Source organism: Bradysia coprophila, unplaced genomic scaffold, assembly GCF_014529535.1.
Source record: "Bradysia coprophila strain Holo2 unplaced genomic scaffold, BU_Bcop_v1 contig_324, whole genome shotgun sequence".
Taxonomy (NCBI): domain Eukaryota; kingdom Metazoa; phylum Arthropoda; class Insecta; order Diptera; family Sciaridae; genus Bradysia; species Bradysia coprophila.
This window is the reverse complement of record NW_023503584.1, coordinates 4224126-4245397: the sequence shown is the minus strand read 5'-3', so window position 1 is coordinate 4245397 and position 21272 is coordinate 4224126. Positions and strand designations below refer to the sequence as shown.

The following is a 21272-nucleotide window of genomic DNA, read 5'->3' as shown; positions in this document are numbered from 1 at the left end:
TATATACAGCTATATTGAGCTATATACAGGCATATAGAGCTATATAATAGCATATTCCTCTGTGAAATGTTTATTTACAGTGAAATATAGGTAAATATAGCGGTATTTAGCTGTTTAAATAGGAATTTATGAAATTTGACTTCGTACGGGGCTGTCTATATTGCCTCCGGCAATTTAATTGTATATGATAACAAGGCAAAGAGTGGATAATGTAAGTGATTTAAAAGGAAGAATAGTTTTAGAATAGAATCAAACGAGCTATCACTCATTAAAATCGGAGACCGCTTGTTCCCCAATCGCCTGAAGTCTTGGCGATATGACTCTTAACGCTCATGTCAATGATGACTGAAGATAAGGAATATAATCGAAGATAAACCAAGAAATCAATAAAAATCATCAACGCACCTCCCATAGGAAGGTAAATAGGTTATTATTTCATGGTGTCAAAACTTACATTACTTTGTCGAGTAAAATAGCTACCGTATTTATGGGATGGAATTCTCCATCATTTCTCCCATAGAGACGTAATCTACTAATTATATTTTGATTGAGATGCCAGTAACAAAAATGTTGGTTATATCAAGATAGGAAGAATCTTGATATGTCTAGTAGATATCAACTTACGGCAAAAAATGAAATGTAATTGAGGTATGAACTTGAACTTATAATAACAAAATACCGTAATGAAAAATATTGATACATCAAGAAAATCGACCAGAAGAATTTTCTTGAGAAAAATTTGTTGTGCTAAATTCAGGGTCAAGAAGTTCTATTATTAAATTCTGTTGATAAGACAGTATGATGAACGATGTATCAGCGTGTATGATCTTGTATTGATTCAATTTTGATTAAAAATGTCCAGTCGTAGTGGAAATAAATTTAATTTTAAAATTTTAAAGAGAGCCGATTCTTTCACACTAATCCCGATTCCTTCGCCATACCGTAAAAGACGGATGCTCTGTCCTGTAACAATTCCATCGGAGACGCAAATTCCGATATTTGCCCCTTGTCCAGTACAATGACCTTATCGGAGTCCATAATCGTATTCAGCCGATGTGCAATTGTCAAAATGGTGCAATCGTTGAATTCCGTGCGGATGGTTCGTTGAATCAATTCGTCCGTTTCCAAATCGACGGCAGCTGTTGCTTCGTCCAAAATTAGCACCTTAGTTTTACGCAACAGCGCTCGAGAGAGACACACCAATTGTCTCTGACCAACTGACAAATTCTCTCCTCCCTCTGTGATTTCGTGATTCAAGCCGGTTGTTAGTTCTCCAACGAATGATTTCAGGTGAGCGTGTTCCAGAGCCATCCATAGTTCGTCATCGCTTTTCTGCTCGAATGGATCCAAATTCAAGCGAAGCGTTCCCGAAAATAAAACCGGATCTTGGGGAATAATCGTCAAGCGTGACCGCAACTCATGGAGACCCAATTGCGAAATGTCTTGTCCATCGATTAGAATCGATCCGCCAGAAGACTCTATGATACGGAATAATGCCAACGTTAAGCTTGACTTTCCGGCTCCAGTGCGACCGACAATCCCAACCTTCTCACCGCCATTTATTTTGAACGAGAGTCCCTTTAATGATAACTCTAAACCATCTCGATATCTCAGGTCGAAATTATTGAACTGAACTGTACCGATCTCTGGCCAATTCTTCGGTAGCGATTGCGACGGTATGTTCCAGGGAGCTTCAGACTTAGTTTGAGAGTACTCCTTAAGGCGTTCCACAGAAACAGCTTCAGTTTCTAAAGCTGAAACCATACGAACTAGCCAATTCAAGCTCTTCGTTATTTGGAGCGAATAAGCAATTGATAGCCCTGCTATTCCCGATGAAATCGTATCCCGATTCAAAACAGCGAACAATGCAGCAAAGAAGATGATAAGACCGCCAACCATTTCCAATCGAACACCAAGCCAACGATTAGCTACAATGTTTGCGTGTTGTGAAGCCTGATTAGCATTGACTCGTTCATCAGATTCATTTATGAATCTGTGAAGATAAAATAACAATCGTAAACATCCGTCCAGAATAAATCGAAAAAAAAGGTCTAACGACTCACCTCGTTTGAACGGAAAACGATCGAATAGTGGGCGCACCTTGTAGTGTTTCACCAAAGTGAGAGTAAATGGGGGACCTTGATACAGATGAAAGACGTTTCAGTTGTCGTGACGCGGATATGTAAATGTTCTGAAGAAAGTAATACAAAATAGCAATTGGAACGATAGCAACACAGAAGAGCTTTGTTGATATTGATATCACAACTATAACGCCCAAAACTTCGAAGACAAGTCCACCTGCACCTGCTAACATTTCTGGCAGAGTATTGTCAATGCCATCGATATCGTTAGCGAATCGAGACAAAATTCGTCCAGTTGGAGTGGTTTCGAAAAATGATAGCGGAGCCCGAAGGATTCCACGCAACAACGTCAGATGCAAACGTACTCCCGCTACCAATCCGCCGAGTCGAGGTGCAAGGTCAAGTACAAATCCTGAGACTACAATTAACAGACCAAGCGCACCGTAAACTCCCAAATACGTATCCCGAAGTTGAGTATCGGTTGCTGCGTTAGAGTCTGATGACCATCTCGACAACCATATGTTCGAGCCAATCGAAACGCTCTGAAACACTATGTTGGCCAACAGCATCAATACTATCCATTTAATACCGACACACTTGATGTAATATTTGTAGACCTCGTACTTAACATTTCCCACATGCAGCTCCTCTTCATCAATCAATTTGTCTTTGGCCTTAGGTATCTCGTCTTTTTCACTGGTTTCCGATGATTGCCTTGACAATGGATTGGTGATTTGTGATTTAGATACTGCGTTGTCATTTTTCTGGCTGCTTTTACTGATGCTTCTGTCCAATTTCCTCACTAGCTCATCATCGATTACTTCCAACTTTGAAATTTTTAATTTCAAATCATCAATTTCCTCATCATCTGAGTTAACTTCTTGTATATGTTGCAACAGAAATTCGGCGAATGTCCCCTTCTTTGTCAACAGTGTGGTATATGAGCCTGACTCGGAAACTTTTCCATTTTCCAAGACGAAAATATTGTCCACTTTCGGTAAATAGTTTATTGCATGGGTCACCATAACCCTTGTCTTAGAGGCCAGCATTCCAGTTGGACCAATGACCTTTTCGAAAATGTGCTGGCCAACATGAGCGTCCACCGCACTCAATGGATCATCGAGAAGATAAATATCGGCATCATGGTACACAGCTCTCGCCAAACTAATTCGTTGTTTCTGGCCACCCGACAAATTGATTCCCTTCTCGCCAATTTCGGTTAGATCTCCGGCTGGTAGAATCTCGATGTCTGGTTTCAAGGCGCAAGCTTCTATGACTTTTTGATATCTGTGCTCGTTGTATGGCTTCCCAAACAGAATATTTGCTCGCAACGTACAGTTTTGGATCCATGCTTGTTGGGACACCTTAAAGAACATTTTGTTGTATACAAAATTGGACAAACGAGTCCAATCAGTTGACATCAATGGTTTCAATACTTACATAAGCTTTTGTTCCAACGATGTGTACTCTGCCAGAAATTTTGTTCATTTCGCCAAGGAAAGCAGACAGTAGAGAGCTCTTGCCTGTTTGAATGAAATCATTTCAAGAACTGTAATTATTGAAATGATTCAGTCATACCTGAACCAACGTTTCCAACCACAGCTACAAGACTTCCAGTTTCTACTCTCACGTTAATGGACGAAAGTATTTCTTCTTCATCATTCCACGAGAACGTTCCATTCTCCATTAGTAGCGGCGAATCTACATTAAATTTTTTATCAGTATAACGAAACGCGCTCTACAAAAAATTGTCTTACTCTCTTTTACTAAATACTCGATGCTGTTCATGTCCAGTTCTTCGCTGTTTAGGAACTTATTAATTCGAGTGATGGATACTCTGGCTTGAATCAAATGAGACACCAAGTCTGGTAGAAGTATCAATGGAAAGCGAATTATATTGAACAAATTCAATGAAACGAAAGCGATTTGAGGAGTCAAGACGTTATTTTCGTCAATCAGTACAAATACTCCAAAGGTGAACAGCGACACCTAGTGATATTTTTCGAGAAAAAAAAACATTTTGAGCTTTAGTAATGCTAAGTCTAGACTGGATTACAAGAAGCTAACGATCATAAATCATCGAATCATAAATTTCAAGTGTTGTGGTCGGTATTTACTACGATTACTGAATACTTACAAGATACGGCACAACGAACCAAATCAAATTGACGAAAGACGAAAGGTATGCTGACTTCCTCAAAGTTTTCACTTCCTTGTTACGGATGCTGCTTATTGAATTTTGGAAACTGTTTTCCCAGGCATACAATTTAAGTACCTAAATTGTTAAAGATCATGAATTCGATTCGATTTCATCCTAATGTAAGAAATGTTACTCCACCTTGATTCCATTTAAGATTTCACTCATCATCTTAATTCGTTCGTCCTTGTTGGCCATTTGCTTCGTAAAATACCTTCGCATCATATTTAGTAAAATGCCCGTGATCGGCATTGACACTATCATAACAGCCAGACCGGCTAAGACAGCCGCACCCAACATTGACCACAAAAAGTACATTGCTATGGCAATTTGCAGTGGAGCTGACCATATCAGATCAATCGACAACATTATTTGTGTGAAACGATCAGCATCGATGCTCATCAAATTTGTAATTTCACCCACGGTCGACTCTTTTCTCGTTGCGTTCGAGATCACCAACGCTTTGCGATAGATGGCACTGATTAATGCCGTTCGGATTCGAAAACCAATTATGTACATTCGGTGAAAGTATTGTTGAAATAGTATAGACTGAAGACTGGCAACAATAAATAGTAAAACTGCGTACATGATTCCCTTCCACATTTCGGGTCGATTTTCGCCTGTGCTAGAATCAACGAACTCAATGGTTAAACCAAGCAATTGTGGTAGCATAAATGTAATGATATCGCAGGCTAGCTTCAGCAGCCAACCGAAAAGAAGGTAAGTCCAAAAAGTTTTAAACAGAGCTGGTAGTATAGATGCCTTGTTCTGTGATTTAACTGAAGATTTTCTGAAAGATATGGATAAAAACAATCATACACGCAAGCCTGATAATGGCAGAGAAAATTTCTTACCCATTTCTCTTTACCGAAGCATTTCGAGCTTCTTCCCAATGCCTGGTGAATTCAGGATAGATTTCCGTGGTTGTGTCCTCTGGTTTAAGATCCCATAGATCGTCTTGTGTTAGAGGAGCTTTATATCCTTTCCACGCCATTGTATCGAACCACGAAAACAACAATTTCGATACAAAGTTGGAACTTGATTCTGGACAAGGTTTCTAATAAGTTTTAAAATTACAATCACTTTTTCAATTTAGTTTCGATTAAATTGCGGTAATTATCCCTCCACAAACGGCTAACTTAATTAATTATTGAATGCAATTGTTTCTTTAGTTCAACCGAATTTGCTACTACATTCATGACAACGATATGTAGATTGTAGAGCTAATTGCCTAACTTATCTCATTGCCGTTTCTGAAAGGTTAAGTATGTCAACTAACCTTTGTCTTTGGATATTTGGTCTCTTGAGGATCTTGGTCCGCAAAACAATTTAATAAAAATACAATCGATGTAATCGCATAGAAAACCATGAAACTAACGAAGTTATAATCGTCCCAAAAGTCTTCGATTCCATTCTGCTTTCTGGTGTTACGGCGACGAATTTCACTTCGACATTGCGGTATGCTGAACAGAAACAGGAAAAACCAGAAGAGGAACAGCACACCCGACGATTGCAAGCCATTTCTTTTATTTAAATATACTAAAAAGCCGGACAATATCTGCAATTTAAAATATATTTTTTTGAGTTTGTTCCCGTTCCCGAAGTTTATTTTTGAATTCTGTAATTCTCTACATCTACATAGCAACTAGGTAAAATTGTTAAGGGTATGGGAATTGTCTCCATCGTTGAATAGTTTTGTTTTTTTTAAAAAAAGAGAAAATGTGTCACTAGATTTTCACAAATCAGATCTACGAATTTCATTAATAAAATTATTGGACATTCAACCAAATTCTAAGAATGATAAACAATAAGATCAATTAACAAATGATCCATGCATTTACAGTGACCTATTTTTTTGACTGGGTATTGTTTTGTTTATTGATGTAATTACTGTCGTCGTTCTCCAACACCCTACAATTTCTTCGGAATCAGTCAGACAACAAAAATGTGATGACGATGTGATATGATCGCATATCAATTTCATTGAATTTACAGTAAGCAACAGATCAAACATTTTTACGAATTCTATGAAAATATTTGGAAATTATAGTTACTCCCGAGCGAAGTTGGTTGTGTTGCCTTATAATTATAATAGTCATCCATAAATGGCGTTAAAACTGACGAGGTCTGGTCAAATTTCATGCACTCAACGTCAAAAGTATGAGACGGCACAGTAAGTCCAAGGTTCTGAAAGAACAGGTTGAGACACTTCTGAGTTGATTACGAAGGCGGTGAAACACAAATTTTGACAATTTAGGAAGGTTTTTGTTACAGATTGTGTGAAATGTCAACTTGATAAAAATAATTTGTTTTCTTCACGTTTTCTTTCCGTACGATCTTTAATAAGTGACTTTAACAAAATATGTCTAAATTGTCAAAATTTGTGTGCCTTCGTGAGTGTCTTAAACAGTTCTTTCAGAACCTTGGGTAAGTCAGGGATTCAAAAATTCAGTTTACTTCCCTACCTTGCTACGTTCGATTATTGAACAAATCAAATCACCAGGTGCTTTGAGCAAACCTATTTAAAAGTCAGTCGACCCATTTACTCGTTGTAAATTTTGTATAGCGTTCGACCGCTAATCGAATTGTTAAGTATTGTCAAGTGGGTTCAAAATCAGTGAAACAGCAAAATGATATAAATTCTGAAGTTCATATCGGCGAATAGAAATCAAAATCAACTGCTAGAAATAATACTTGATGTCACTAAAAACATGCAAAGAGAAACTACAATAATGGTTCATGGTTTGTGATCCAAATATTTGCCTTACTAATTCATTTAAAATAAAATAAAAAAATCAAAACAATTCGATACTTACGAATGATGAAACCTTTATCATCGGTGTATAATAATCTGCTGGGAATATATTCCCGCTCTTGTTCAAGCTTACTGCTATGCAAAAATCACTTGTTGTTAATAAGATCAATGACACCGTAAAAATCAATTTGCTAATATTCAAGATTCCCCATGGAATATTTCGATTCATCGATCGTTTAGCATAAGCAATTTCCAGCCACAAAAATAACCACAAAAGCAGACACGGTGTCCAAATTAATATGGTCTTTTGGAAGCACAGCGTAAGATCAGGATCATTTGTGTGCCATGTTAAGTTGGTGTTCTAGAATTTAAAATTGATATCCAAAAAAATGATTCACCATTTCTATCGAAGATCGTTTTTTTTACCCAAAATTCGGACCCACAAAATTCATCCATAGTGGAAGAGTAAAGAAGGCTGATTGCACTTATGTTTATTGGTTTGGTTAAATACAACAATTCAAATTATGTTATGGTTCAGTAGACTGTATTCTCAATTTAACAGTAAAATGATTACAAATATTCAAGCCAACCGCACTTATTATCATAATATTTAACACTGCCAATACACACAGCGATCTCTGCAGTACATAAAAACAATCTTCAAATTATAATAACACATAATAACAAACATAACATTGCGAAATAATCAATTAACTAATAATACAACCGAAAACCAATCCACTCCAGTCGCCGGCTTTACTCAAATGACCATTCAATAAAATTAAGAGATCGCGTATAACAATTTGTTTAAAAAAAAAAAAATGTTGAATGAGCCACTCTCTTTATGAGAACGATTTATCAAACAGAGCTGGATATTACAGTCACAACAATAACAAAGAATAAATCACAAAAAGTTTTGCTCTTTTTTTGAATGTCGTTATGTAGAAATCGTCAACTTTTTTATCAACAAAAATGTATACTACACACATACGCAGAGAATCAGATAATAACAGACCGAACGAATCAATACGAGTCATTCAAACGATTATGGTAGACCAGATTTTTTAAGATATGAGTTACTAAAGTGACTCAGACAGAAAATTCAGTAATTTGCATTTCACGGTATCAGTTGTATCCCCGTTAGTTGATAATAAACACAATAAATTGTAAACAGTATACTTACCTGTTGCTTTATTGAGAGATTGTTAAAATTGAATTCCATAATGGAATTTCCATTCATGAATATATTGAGATTGATATGTATGGGGGTGTGTGTATGGTATTATGTAGTACTGCCCAATCTCTCGTCGTATGTTTGAAATACTTACTAAAAATTTCGAATCGACTCGTTTTCCGGGGAACACATTACCTTACAAACTAGGTCCCACCTTTTGGGCGGGTCAGGTCCCTTGACTGACAATTTTTTCAATATATTTTTGACCAATTTCATTGTTGAACTTCCAAAGCATCAGAGTGATACAGATGCCTACATTTAATATATCGATTACTCTAAACATGACAACGAAATTTGACAGAAAAAGTTCTTCAAATAAACCTTCGAAGACCGAATGATCTTTGAGTTCTGATTTTTCTTATAAATTTGCAGAAAGATTTTCAATCAACCACACAAAACGTAAATAAAATGCGACTCGTTTGATTTACGGCCCTCGCTTCGCTCTGGCCGCAAACTTCCCACTCGTATGAGCTATCTATTATTCTGTTTGATTGCCATTTTGTCGAATTTAATCAGAGTAGATGCGAAGTTTTACAAATGTGGAACGATGAGACAACTCTTTCACTTTGGTAAAAAATTTAAAAAAAACCGATAGATGTTCTTCTCTTACATTTTTGTACAAAAAGGAAGTCCCCCGGTATTTTACAAAACCGTCACTCGTGAATAAAATGTGGATGGTAATAAACGACCGATAAATTAATTATTTTTTTTTTTTTCGTTTCTTCACTTTTGTCGATTCAGAAAACGACAAAAGTGAGGGATTGACAAAACGTCTTTAAGTTACATTTCGTAGAAGGATGAATTTCCCTAGGAACGAACAAAACGCCTTCTCGTTACATTTTGTAAAAGGATGAATTCGCTAGGAAATCGACAAAGAGTGAAGCAAAGACAATTTTTTTTTTACTTTTTACTGATTTACTGAAGAGGTGCCAGCGACATGTACCACATTTCTATCGGTATTTTATTATTTTTTATCGGTAAAATTGAATTTTTCTATTGGTCGAATATAATATCCCTTAAAATTATTACGACTCGTGAGAATTACGGCCCTCGCTTCGCTCTGGCCGCAAACTTCACACTCGTATGGGAGTTGTAACATATTTTGTTTGATTGTTGGAATAATGAATTTAAAAAAAATATTCAGAAATTTGTTGAGAATGACATATCTTATATTGCCTACAAAGAATGATGGTTACATTTAACGTTTTTCATAAAATTTCGTACACTTTTCAATCATAGTGTGCTCATGAAATTTTTCTGTCGTAAGACCTTGAGTAAAAAAACATCTTTCTTTGGTAGTAGACGCATTAAATTTGTTAGTCAACTATCAAGTTGATAGTCAACTATCAAATTTGATAGTCAACTATCAAGTTGATAGTCAACTATCAAGTTGATAGTCAACTATCAAGTTGATAGTCAACTATCAAGTTGATAGTCAACTATCAAGTTGATAGTCAACTATCAAGTTGATAGTCAACTATCAAATTTGATAGTCAACTATCAAGTTGATAGTCAACTATCAAGTCTGATAGTCAACTATCAAGTTGATAGTCCAACTATCAAGTTGATAGTCAACCTAATCAATAGTTGATAGTCAAACTATGCAAGTTGATAGTCAACTATCAAGTTGATAGTCAACTATCAAATTTGATAGTCAACTATCAAGTTGATAGTCAACTATCAAGTTGATAGTCAACTATCAAGTTGATAGTCAACTATCAAGTTGATAGTCAACTATCAAGTTGATAGTCAACTATCAAGTTGATAGTCAACTATCAAGTTGATAGTCAACTATCAATTTGATAGTCAACTATCAAGTTGATAGTCAACTATCAAAGTTTGATAGTCAACTATCAAATTGATAGTCAACTATCAAGTTGATAGTCAACTATCAAGTTGATAGTCAACTATCAAGTTGATAGTCAACTATCAAATTTGATAGTCAACTATCAAGTTGATAGTCAACTATCAAGTTGATAGTCAACTATCAAGTTGATAGTCAACTATCAAGTTGATAGTCAACTATCAAGTTGATAGTCAACTATCAAGTTGATAGTCAACTATCAAGTTGATAGTCACTATCAAATTTGATAGTCAACTATCAAGTTGATAGTCAACTATCAAATTTGATAGTCAACTATCAAGTTGATAGTCAACTATCAAATTTGATAGTCAACCTATCAAAGTTGATAGTCAACTATCAAATTTGATAGTCAACTAATCAAGTTGATAGTCAACTATCAAATTTGATAGTCAACTATCAAGTTGATAGTCAACTATCAGTTGATAGTCAACTATCAAGTTGATAGTCAACTATCAAGTTGATAGTCAACTATCAAGTTGATAGTCAACTATCAAGTTGATAGTCAACTATCAAGTTGAAGTCAACTATCAAGTTGATAGTCAACTATCAAGTTGATAGTCAACTATCAAGTTGATAGTCAACTATCAAGTTGATAGTCAACTATCAAGTTGATAGTCAACTATCAAGTTGATAGTCAACTATCAAGTTGATAGTCAACTATCAAGTTGATAGTAACTAATCAAGTTGATAGTCAACTATCAAGTTGATAGTCAACTATCAAGTTGATAGTCAACTATCAAGTTGATAGTCAACTATCAAGTTGATAGTCAACTATCAAGTTGATAGTCAACTATCAAGTTGATAGTCAACTATCAATTTGATAGTCACTATCAAGTTGATAGTCAACTATCAAATTGATAGTCAACTATCAAGTTGATAGTCAACTATCAAGTTGATAGTCAACTATCAAGTTGATAGTCAACTATCAAATTTGATAGTCAACTATCAAGTTGATAGTCAACTATCAAATTTGATAGTCAACTATCAAGTTGATAGTCAACTATCAAGTTGATAGTCAACTATCAGTTGATAGTCAACTATCAAGTTGATAGTCAACTATCAAGTTGATAGTCAACTATCAATTTGATAGTCAACTATCAGTTGATAGTCAACTATCAAGTTGATAGTCAACTATCAAGTTGATAGTCAACTATCAAATTGATAGTCAACTATCAAGTTGATAGTCAACTATCAATTTGATAGTCAACTATCAAGTTGATAGTCAACTATCAAGTTGATAGTCAACTATCAAGTTGATAGTCAACTATCAAGTTGATAGTCAACTATCAAGTTGATAGTCAACTATCAAGTTGATAGTCAACTATCAAGTTGATAGTCAACTATCAAGTTGATAGTCAACTATCAAGTTGATAGTCAACTATCAAAGTTGATAGTCAACTATCAAGTTGATAGTCAACTATCAAGTTGATAGTCAACTATCAAGTTGATAGTCAACTATCAAGTTGATAGTCAACTATCAAAGTCTATCAAGGTATCAGTGATAGTCAACTATCAAGTTGATAGTCAACTATCAAGTTGATAGTCAACTATCAAGTTGATAGTCAACTATCAATTTGATAGTCAACTATCAAAGTTGATAGTCAACTATCAAGTTGATAGTCAACTATCAGTTGATAGTCCTATCAAGTTGATAGTCAACTATCAATTTGATAGTCAACTATCAAGTTGATAGTCAACTATCAAGTTGATAGTCAACTATCAAGTTGATAGTCAACTATCAATTTGATAGTCAACTATCAAGTTGATAGTCAACTATCAAATTTGATAGTCAACTATCAAGTTGATAGTCAACATATCAAATTGATAGTCAACTATCAAGTTGATAGTCAACTATCAAGTTGATAGTCAACTATCAAGTTGATAGTCAACTATCAAGATTTGATAGTCAACTATCAAGTTGATAGTCAACTATCAAGATTAGTTGATAGTCAACTATCAAGATTTTGATAGTCAACTATCAAGTTGATAGTCAACTATCAAGTTGATAGTCAACTATCAAGTTGATAGTCAACTATCAAGTGATAGATAGTTCAACTATCAAGTTGATAGTCAACTATCAAGTTGATAGTCAACTATCAAGTTGATAGTCAAACTATCAAGTATAGTCAACTATCAAGTTGATAGTCAACTATCAAGTTGATAGTCAACTATCAAGTTGATAGTCAACTATCAAATTGATAGTCAACTATCAAGTGATAGTCAAACTATCAAGTGATAGTCAACTATCAAGTTGATAGTCAACTATCAAGTTGATAGTCAACTATCAAGTTGATAGTCAACTATCAAGTTGATAGTCAACTATCAAGTTGATAGTCAACTATCAAGTTGATAGTCAACTATCAAGTTGATAGTCAACTATCAAGTTGATAGTCAACTATCAAGATAGATAGTCAACTATCAAGTTGATAGTCAACTATCAAATTTGATAGTCAACTATCAAGTTGATAGTCAACTATCAAGTTGATAGTCAACTATCAAGTTGATAGTCAACTATCAAGTTGATAGTCAACTATCAAGTTGATAGTCAACTATCAAGATTATTGATAGTCAACTATCAAGTTGATAGTCAACTATCAAATTTGATAGTCAACTATCAAGTTGATAGTCAACTATCAAATTTGATAGTCAACTATCAAGTTGATAGTCAACTATCAAATTTGATAGTCAACTATCAAGTTGATAGTCAACTATCAAGTTGATAGTCAACTATCAAGTTGATAGTCAACTATCAAGTGATAGTCAACTATCAAGTTGATAGTCAACTATCAAGTTGATAGTCAACTATCAAGTTGATAGTCAACTATCAAGTTGATAGTCAACTATCAAGTTGATAGTCAACTATCAAGTTGATAGTCAACTATCAAGTTGATAGTCAACTATCAAGTGATAGTCAACTATCAAGTTGATAGTCAACTATCAAGTTGATAGTCAACTATCAAGTTGATAGTCAACTATCAAGTTGATAGTCAACTATCAAGTTGATAGTCAACTATCAAGTTGATAGTCAACTATCAAGTGATAGTCAACTATCAAGTTGATAGTCAACTATCAAGTTGATAGTCAACTATCAAGTTGATAGTCAACTATCAAGTTGATAGTCAACTATCAAGTTGATAGTCAACTATCAAGTTGATAGTCAACTATCAAAGTTGATAGTCAACTATCAAGTGATAGTCAACTATCAAGTTGATAGTCAACTATCAAGTTGATAGTCAACTATCAAATTGATAGTCAACTATCAAGTTGATAGTCAACTATCAAGTTGATAGTCAACTATCAAGTTGATAGTCAACTATCAAATTGATAGTCAACTATCAAGTTGATAGTCAACTATCAAATTTGATAGTCAACTATCAAGTGATAGTCAACTATCAAGTTGATAGTCAACTATCAAGTGATAGTCAACTATCAAGTTGATAGTCAACTATCAAGTTGATAGTCAACTATCAAATTTGATAGTCAACTATCAAGTTGATAGTCAACTATCAAATTTGATAGTCAACTATCAAGTTGATAGTCAACTATCAAGTTGATAGTCAACTATCAAGTTGATAGTCAACTATCAAATTTGATAGTCAACTATCAAGTGATAGTCAACTATCAAGTTGATAGTCAACTATCAAGTTGATAGTCAACTATCAAGTTGATAGTCAACTATCAAGTTGATAGTCAACTATCAAGTTGATAGTCAACTATCAAGTTGATAGTCAACTATCAAGTTGATAGTCAACTATCAAGTTGATAGTCAACTATCAAGTTGATAGTCAACTATCAAGTTGATAGTCAACTATCAAGTTGATAGTCAACTATCAAGTTGATAGTCAACTATCAAGTTGATAGTCAACTATCAAGTGATAGTCAACTATCAAGTTGATAGTCAACTATCAAGTTGATAGTCAACTATCAAGTTGATAGTCAACTATCAAGTTTGATAGTCAAACTATCAAATGTTGATAGTCAACTATCAAGTTGATAGTCAACTATCAAGTTGATAGTCAACTATCAAGTTGATAGTCAACTATCAAGTTGATAGTCAACTATCAAGTTGATAGTCAACTATCAAGTTGATAGTCAACTATCAAAGTTTGATAGTCAACTATCAAGTTGATAGTCAACTATCAAATTTGATAGTCAACTATCAAGTTTGATAGTCAACTATCAAATTTGATAGTCAACTATCAAGTTGATAGTCAACTATCAAGTTGATAGTCAACTATCAAGTTGATAGTCAACTATCAAGTTGATAGTCAACTATCAAGTTGATAGTCAACTATCAAATTTGATAGTCAACTATCAAGTTGATAGTCAACTATCAAGTTGATAGTCAACTATCAAATTTGATAGTCAACTATCAAATTTGATAGTTGATTAACAACTTGATAGTTGACTATCAAGTTGATAGTCAACTATCAAGTTGATAGTCAACTATCAAGTTGATAGTCAACTATCAAGTTGATAGTCAACTATCAAGTTGATAGTCAACTATCAAGTTGATAGTCAACTATCAAGTTGATAGTCAACTATCAAATTTGATAGTCAACTATCAAGTTGATAGTCAACTATCAAATTTGATAGTTGACTATCAAGTTGATAGTCAACTATCAAATTTGATAGTCAACTATCAAGTTGATAGTCAACTATCAAGTTGATAGTCAACTATCAAGTTGATAGTCAACTATCAAATTTGATAGTTGATTAACAACTTGATAGTTGACTATCAAATTTGATAGTTGACTATCAAATTTGATAGTTGAATATCAACTTGATAGTTGACTATCAACTTGATAGTTGACTATCAAATTTGATAATTGGCTAGCATGAGATGTTTACCGGTTCAAAGCTGGACATCGACTGATGGAATTGTTCTTTCCACTTATTAAATAAACTCTATCGAGAACATACTTATACGATTTACACACACTACGCAACCAAATCAAATTTCATCAAAGTAATCTTTTTCGATTGAGGCTATAATCAACAGTGTAAAATCCTGTTTTTCTGGGATAGCTTCCAGATCCTTCGTCCCACATAGCCCATCTTCGAACTTAGCCTCGGTATTTTACTTCCACAAATTTAAAAAAAAGATTCATCCAAATTGCTTGAGAATTACTCAAGTTATCGTGCCTTCAACGATTTTTTGTCACCCACATTTAACGTTTTTCATACCATTTCATACATTTTCAATCATAGTGAACTTTTTTGTCACCCACATATTTCGGTATTTTCTGGTGTAAGACCCTGACTTTCAGTCAAGGGAATTATTGTTTGAACTTTACGGCTATATCATCTGTAATCGACAACAACTGATATCGTCCCTATATAAGCAAATTGCATATTCAAACAAATGAAGTGATAGATTTAATTTCAGTCTGTCGAAAATACTTAGATGAATTCAAGTGATAGATTCGAATAGTCCTAAAATGCTGTGCGATGAACGAATTGTCCATTGAACATGACGTGATGTGACCTCAGACCTGAATACCCTTTATTCCCTCTTCTGTTTGACACCTCGCACGTAGCAGTTACAAGTTCGATTACCTATGGGCAGTTTTTCGTCCTGATTCTAAATCACTAATAAAATAGTTTCTAGAACGCCAGGATCTAGAGCTATCCAAATTTTAAGTTATATGGGAAATGCACTGGTGCGAGGGACATGAAACGATGCCAAATGGTTTTATCTCGCTCGCACCAATGCATTTTCAATTTAACTTAAAATTGGGTGTTGTGACGAGGCGTAACTAAACTTTTAACAGCACCGTTGACTGGGAACTAAAACGATCCTTCTGTTTCAGTAAATTCGTTTATTGATTCTAAGTCAACTTAGAGAGGGCTTTAAAATCCTAAAACATTGGAAAACAGCTAGAATTACAATATATTCCTAAAATCATACGTAACGCCGCGATTTAACTTACGAATAGTATTTCTCGTGCACGCCTGTCGCAAACTAATCGTCGTTGTGCAATTCTTCAATTCCTCTTCAATTCCTCTTCAAATAATCGCTACGTTACGGTTTTACAACATAAATTGACCGCGCACAATTTACTAGGCTATTTACACTACACAAACGAATTGAGAATAAATTGAAATTCTTTAGGATGAGACGAACTTTACCAAATATCTAAATTGAACGTCTGTTCCGTACAACCTCCAATATGATTCTGGCTTTTATGGTAATGTCTTTGATACAAACAAAATCAGGCCCGGACTGGCCATACGGTGAATTCGGGGGATTCCCGATGGGCCTTTTGGATTTTTGTATGAGAATTTTTAAATTGTGGGCCTTTTTAAATTGAGTTGCATGAAGCCCCCGATGGGCTTTTTCGAGCCAGTCCGGTACTGAACAAAATGATTTTCGTTATAAATTTACATGTGGCAACGATCAATGAATCGTCCACAATTCTTCTTGAAATATTTATTTCTCTCGATTGGCGCGCGTTCGTAACATTGGGACAGCGGATCCTGAAGTCCTAGAAACTTTTTTATTAGTGATTTAGAATCAGGACGAAAAACTGGCCATAGGTTTTCGAACTCGTAACTGCTACGTACGAGGTATACACCATATGTGAAGTAGTATAATCAATCAGTGGCCACTTAGGAAAATAGTCATTATGTAACTAATTTCAAAGAGATGGGTTTTCTACAAATCACTAATAGCTTTCGTCTCTTCGAATTTCGTTTTATGTTGAAATCAGTCATGTTCTATCAACGGTCGCAGATAACACAGAACACCGTTGAATCAGATGTGTGACGTTCGGACGATTGTAAACTGGAATACCTATATGTACACATCAGCTGTGCCGGCGCTACAACCATTCAATAAAATTACGAAATCGTGAATGTTTTTGTGAATGAATTTTTCTCTCCATTAAGAAAATTATGTCTAACAAACGAACAGAGATCAATATTCTACCATACAACAGCAACATGTAGAAATCACACTGAAAATTTTGCTTGGGGAGCGTAATATATTCTCGTTGAACTCTCTTTTTTGAATTCTGTATGTTTCGAAATCATTAAATTTTGTATAAATATCGCATACACAGTCAGAGCCAGATAACTATTGAATCAAAACAACGCTTTCGAATGATTAAGATATCAATTTACAACTGACTCAAATTATTTACGGAAGAAAATGCGGTTGTCAGTATATAAATTGAGTCAACGCACCGTGCACAAGAGTATTAGAAATCAGGTACCACAATCGGACAGTCACATCTGACCCAACGACAATCTCTTGATCTTCTGTTGACGACAGTGACGACAAAAATAAGAGTTAAGCTCTTGTTCATGTGGGCTTGTATAGAAAAATGTTTGTTGCAACAAATGAAGTAGAAGACTCTGCATCATCCTATTGAAAATTGTTTGATCGAATTAAGTAATAGACAAAATAATACCGCGTTAAAGGTTACTACTCAGGTTACTGTTTAAAATATGTTGCGCTGAGCATAATCATAAAAACTGTAGTCTTCCTGTTCGAAGAATGCAAACTCTCTTTAAATTGCTAATGGTTCGTCTCATCTAATCCCCTTCTTCAGCACAAGATTATTATAATAGCGGTGCCATCGACATGTACCTCAATTTTGTTGCCAATGAACTAGGTTCAACATTAAATAAAAACTCGTCAGACTGCATGTGAACCCATAAAAAAATTCTTTGATAAGGACTGATTATAATATTCTCTCGTGCAAACTTGGATTATGCAAATCAAATATGAAAGTCATTCCAATTTCGCTAAGATTGGTGTAAGGTGTTACGTCGTAGATTTTATTCGTCCAGATCAGTGAAATTAGTTATCCAGCTAATAAAAATGGAATTAAGCGTTCGAATGTCATTAATCAAACCATCATCAACGATATCACTAACAGACAAGGCCAACAAACTACGAATGGAAGGGAAAAATATTTGCGTGCTATCAATCGGTCAGCCAGATTTCGACACACCAAATCATATTAAAAAGGCTGGCATTCAAGCCATTTTCGATGGTAAAACTAAGTACACAGCTATGGACGGCACGGCAGAGCTGAAGGACGCAATTATTGCCAAACTTCGCAGAGACAATCAGTTGGAGTATAAACGAGATCAGATATGTGTTGGTGCAGGCGCGAAACAGGTCCTGTTCAATTTATTTATGGCAACAATCAGTGCAGGTGATGAGGTCATTGTACCAGCACCCTACTATGACAATTACGTTGATATGGTAAACATATTCGGTGGTGTTTCTGTGGTGATCCAATGCGAAAAAGACTTTAAACTAACACCCGAGCAACTGAAGGGTAAAATTACGCGACACACAAAATGGCTCATTTTAAATTCTCCGAATAATCCGAGTGGAGCTGTGTACTCAAGGGACGACTTAAAAGGATTAGCTGCAGTGTTACTAGAATATCCCCATGTCAATATCATTTCCGACGATATTTATGAGTTCATAACATACGACGAAACGTTCTGTACGATCGCTCAAGTCGAACCAAAATTGTACGATCGTGTTTTCGTCGTAAATGGCGTATCCAAAGCATATGCAATGACTGGATGGCGAATCGGTTACGTTGTGGGTGACGTCAAAGTTATTGCAGCTGTTACAATGCTACAATCACTGTGCACTTCAAATCCGAACTCTATCGCCCAAGAAGCTGCAGTTGAAGCATTGAACGGTGATCACTCGTTCATGGCAGAAAGAACAGCAACATACAGACATCGACGTGACTTTGTGGTGTCTGAGTTGGGATCAATGAACGGTCTATCAGTGGCCAGGCCTCAAGGTGCATTCTATTTGTTTGTTTCGTGCAAAGGAGTGATAAACAAGCGAACAAAAAATGGGAAGCTAATTGCCAACGACGTTGATTTCGCCGAATATTTGCTGGAAGATTATTTGGTTTGTGTTGTTCCGGGATGCTCGTTTGGTATGGCAAATCATATCAGAATATGCTATGCTTACTCGCGGGAACAATTAGAAGTTGGATGTAAACGAATATCAGCTGCATGTCAGGCGTTAGTTGATTAAAAGAGGTAAGAATTTTGAAAGACTCGATTTAGCTACAATAAACTGATGGTTTTATCGTCTTTTGATTTATTTGAATAATACCAGTGGGCTTCTAAGTTTTTGTTATTATCGCAGAAAGGTGTCACCACTTTAGACAAGAACATTTTTCACTCATTTCAGTAAGCATAGCTCTCCAGATTTATATCAATCTTTCAAGCAGTTGATGGCAAGGTAAAGATGTTTTCGGATAATTTTTTATTATTCTTTGCTGAAATTGCAAAACGATTATAACCTTTGTAGTGACTTTGTACTAAATATTTTGCAATTTAATTTAGAACATTTACCGAAAACGTTACCACAAACGACACGGAATCAATTATAATTCAAATATGCATTTCCTTTCTAATTATCTGTTATCGACAAATGTAACGGAAGACCTCTGGTTAACTAACGGTGAAAAACTGTTTCTTAAAACAAATGAAGTAAAAGATTTTGTACTAAATGCTGAACAATTAAACAAGATCAGGCCTCTCACTCTAAATTTGGACTCCTTATTAAGGAATTAAGGAGGTTTTAGCACAAAAATAAGGAGAAATAAGGAAATTGTTAGTTGAAATTAAGGAAAAATGAGGAGACATTTTTCGATAAAAATCGAAATTATTCTAAGATACAGCAATTAACATAGGAAGTCCGCCTCAACTTTGAAATAAAACGCATTATTGTTATTCTGACGTATCGGTTTTGTAAAGTTGGATCGTAAAATTCACTTTTATCACGATGAAAATTTGAATATTTTGGGCGCGTTTAAGGCTTGAATTAGATTCTTAGCAAAGCTTAGCTAACTTTACCAATTATCACTGTAAGAGCGCTTCAAAATTCAAAATAAAACGCATCACTGTTTATTTTGACGTACCTATCGTTTTTGTAGGGTGGCAGTTTTCAATCAGTTTTCGATGCGACAAAATTTTTGAAATTTAAGACGTACTTACGGCGTGAATTCTTACTTAACCCCACCCTCAAGTTTAAAAACTTGCTGGATTAGATTTTGATCTCGTTAACTGCAAAAGCTGTTGTTTGTTATCCCGTTCGAATTTCGAAAAAATAATAAATTGGTGAAAGTATAAAAGTTAAAGTATAAATTTGAAAGAAGTAAGTGTAAATAAGGCTAAAACCTTGAATTGTTTGTAATAAGGACGCATGTCTGAGACAATGTTAAGGGTGATTTACATGTTAAATCAAATAGTTCTACTCAAGACTCTCCAGCCGAGAAGCGGCGTGGAACCACAAAAATATATGTTAAAGCAGTCATGTTGGTACGATCATGAGCTACGACACCACCTCTTTATTAAAGTTCTTTGTGTTAAATAATAAAAATTGTTATTTTGCCGCGCAGCGAATTTTTTCTTAATTTTGATCAATAGAAGAAACTGACAAATTAAAATGAAAAATCATAATATTTAAATGTGTGTGTGACAGCTCCGTGTACATACAGTTAAAAGGGACTCCTAATGTCAAAAGTAAAGGGCTCATAACGTCAAAAGCAAAGCAAAGTTGACGTTTTTGTGTTAGTGGTGTGTGTGATATAATTTTTCAATGAATTTCGGGTCATAATTCCTCTATGCTTTTGATTTTCGTCGATGAAATTTGCAAAAAATAAGGAAAATAAGGATTTTTTAATAAAATAAGGAGGAATAAGGAGGTTTTTATAAAAATAAGGAAAAATAAGGAAATAAGGAGGTGTGAGAGGCCTGAACAAGATGTAAAAGATGTGATGTAAGATAGGTGTGAATTTTTAAAAAGTCAATGTGTCAATGTCAAATTAAAATTTTTCATGCTTCAGGCCGAAAATGAGTGCAATTTTCTAGCTTTTTTCTAGCTTTCGGCTATTTGCATGAAAAATTACATGTGCATCTGTTTGGGACTATAGATTTGATTGAACTCGCTCTGCTCGGTGTACAACTCGTGAAATTGCATCAAATCAATCGTCTAAAACCGGTACACAATTAACCGTCATATGTTACCCAACGTGTTCGATTGAAAAATGTCTGGTGTTCGTTCTGTCCGAGGCTAAGATCTGGAATATTTTCTTTACAGTGCATCGTATCGGCTGACGGAAGAGAGTAAAGTTCCATCAGATTTT

At 34.9% G+C, this 21272-nt stretch overlaps 2 protein-coding genes across 2 annotated transcripts; one reads left to right on the top strand and one right to left on the bottom strand.

Moving 5' to 3' along the window:
* Nucleotides 1-872: 872 nt before the first annotated feature.
* Nucleotides 873-7832, bottom strand: LOC119079594 (multidrug resistance-associated protein 1-like). The gene is made up of 11 exons (XM_037187588.1): nucleotides 7460-7832; nucleotides 7095-7394; nucleotides 5558-5836; nucleotides 5133-5335; nucleotides 4420-5068; nucleotides 4219-4356; nucleotides 3839-4070; nucleotides 3660-3782; nucleotides 3522-3604; nucleotides 2064-3445; nucleotides 873-1993 (listed from the first exon to the last, which is right to left on the bottom strand). The coding sequence occupies exons 1-11, from the start codon at nucleotides 7487-7489 to the stop codon at nucleotides 913-915; spliced, it is 4500 nt and encodes a 1499-aa protein (XP_037043483.1). The 5' UTR covers nucleotides 7490-7832; the 3' UTR covers nucleotides 873-912.
* Nucleotides 7833-17859: 10027 nt separating this feature from the next.
* Nucleotides 17860-19212, top strand: LOC119079593 (probable aspartate/prephenate aminotransferase). Its single transcript, XM_037187586.1, has one exon. It carries the CDS (start codon nucleotides 17960-17962, stop codon nucleotides 19151-19153), a length of 1194 nt encoding a protein of 397 aa, XP_037043481.1. The 5' UTR covers nucleotides 17860-17959; the 3' UTR covers nucleotides 19154-19212.
* Nucleotides 19213-21272: the final 2060 nt, after the last annotated feature.

Coding starts and splice junctions, on each gene's coding strand:
- LOC119079594 (XM_037187588.1), bottom strand. CDS start 7,489: ATGGATGAATTTTGTGGGTCCGAATTTTGG. Junction 5,336..5,557: donor CCAAATATCCAAAGACAAAG/GTTAGTTGACAT, acceptor AAAACTTATTAG/AAACCTTGTCCAGAATCAAG. Junction 4,357..4,419: donor AAATCTTAAATGGAATCAAG/GTGGAGTAACAT, acceptor TTAACAATTTAG/GTACTTAAATTGTATGCCTG.
- LOC119079593 (XM_037187586.1), top strand. CDS start 17,960: ATGGAATTAAGCGTTCGAATGTCATTAATCAAACCATCATCAACGATA.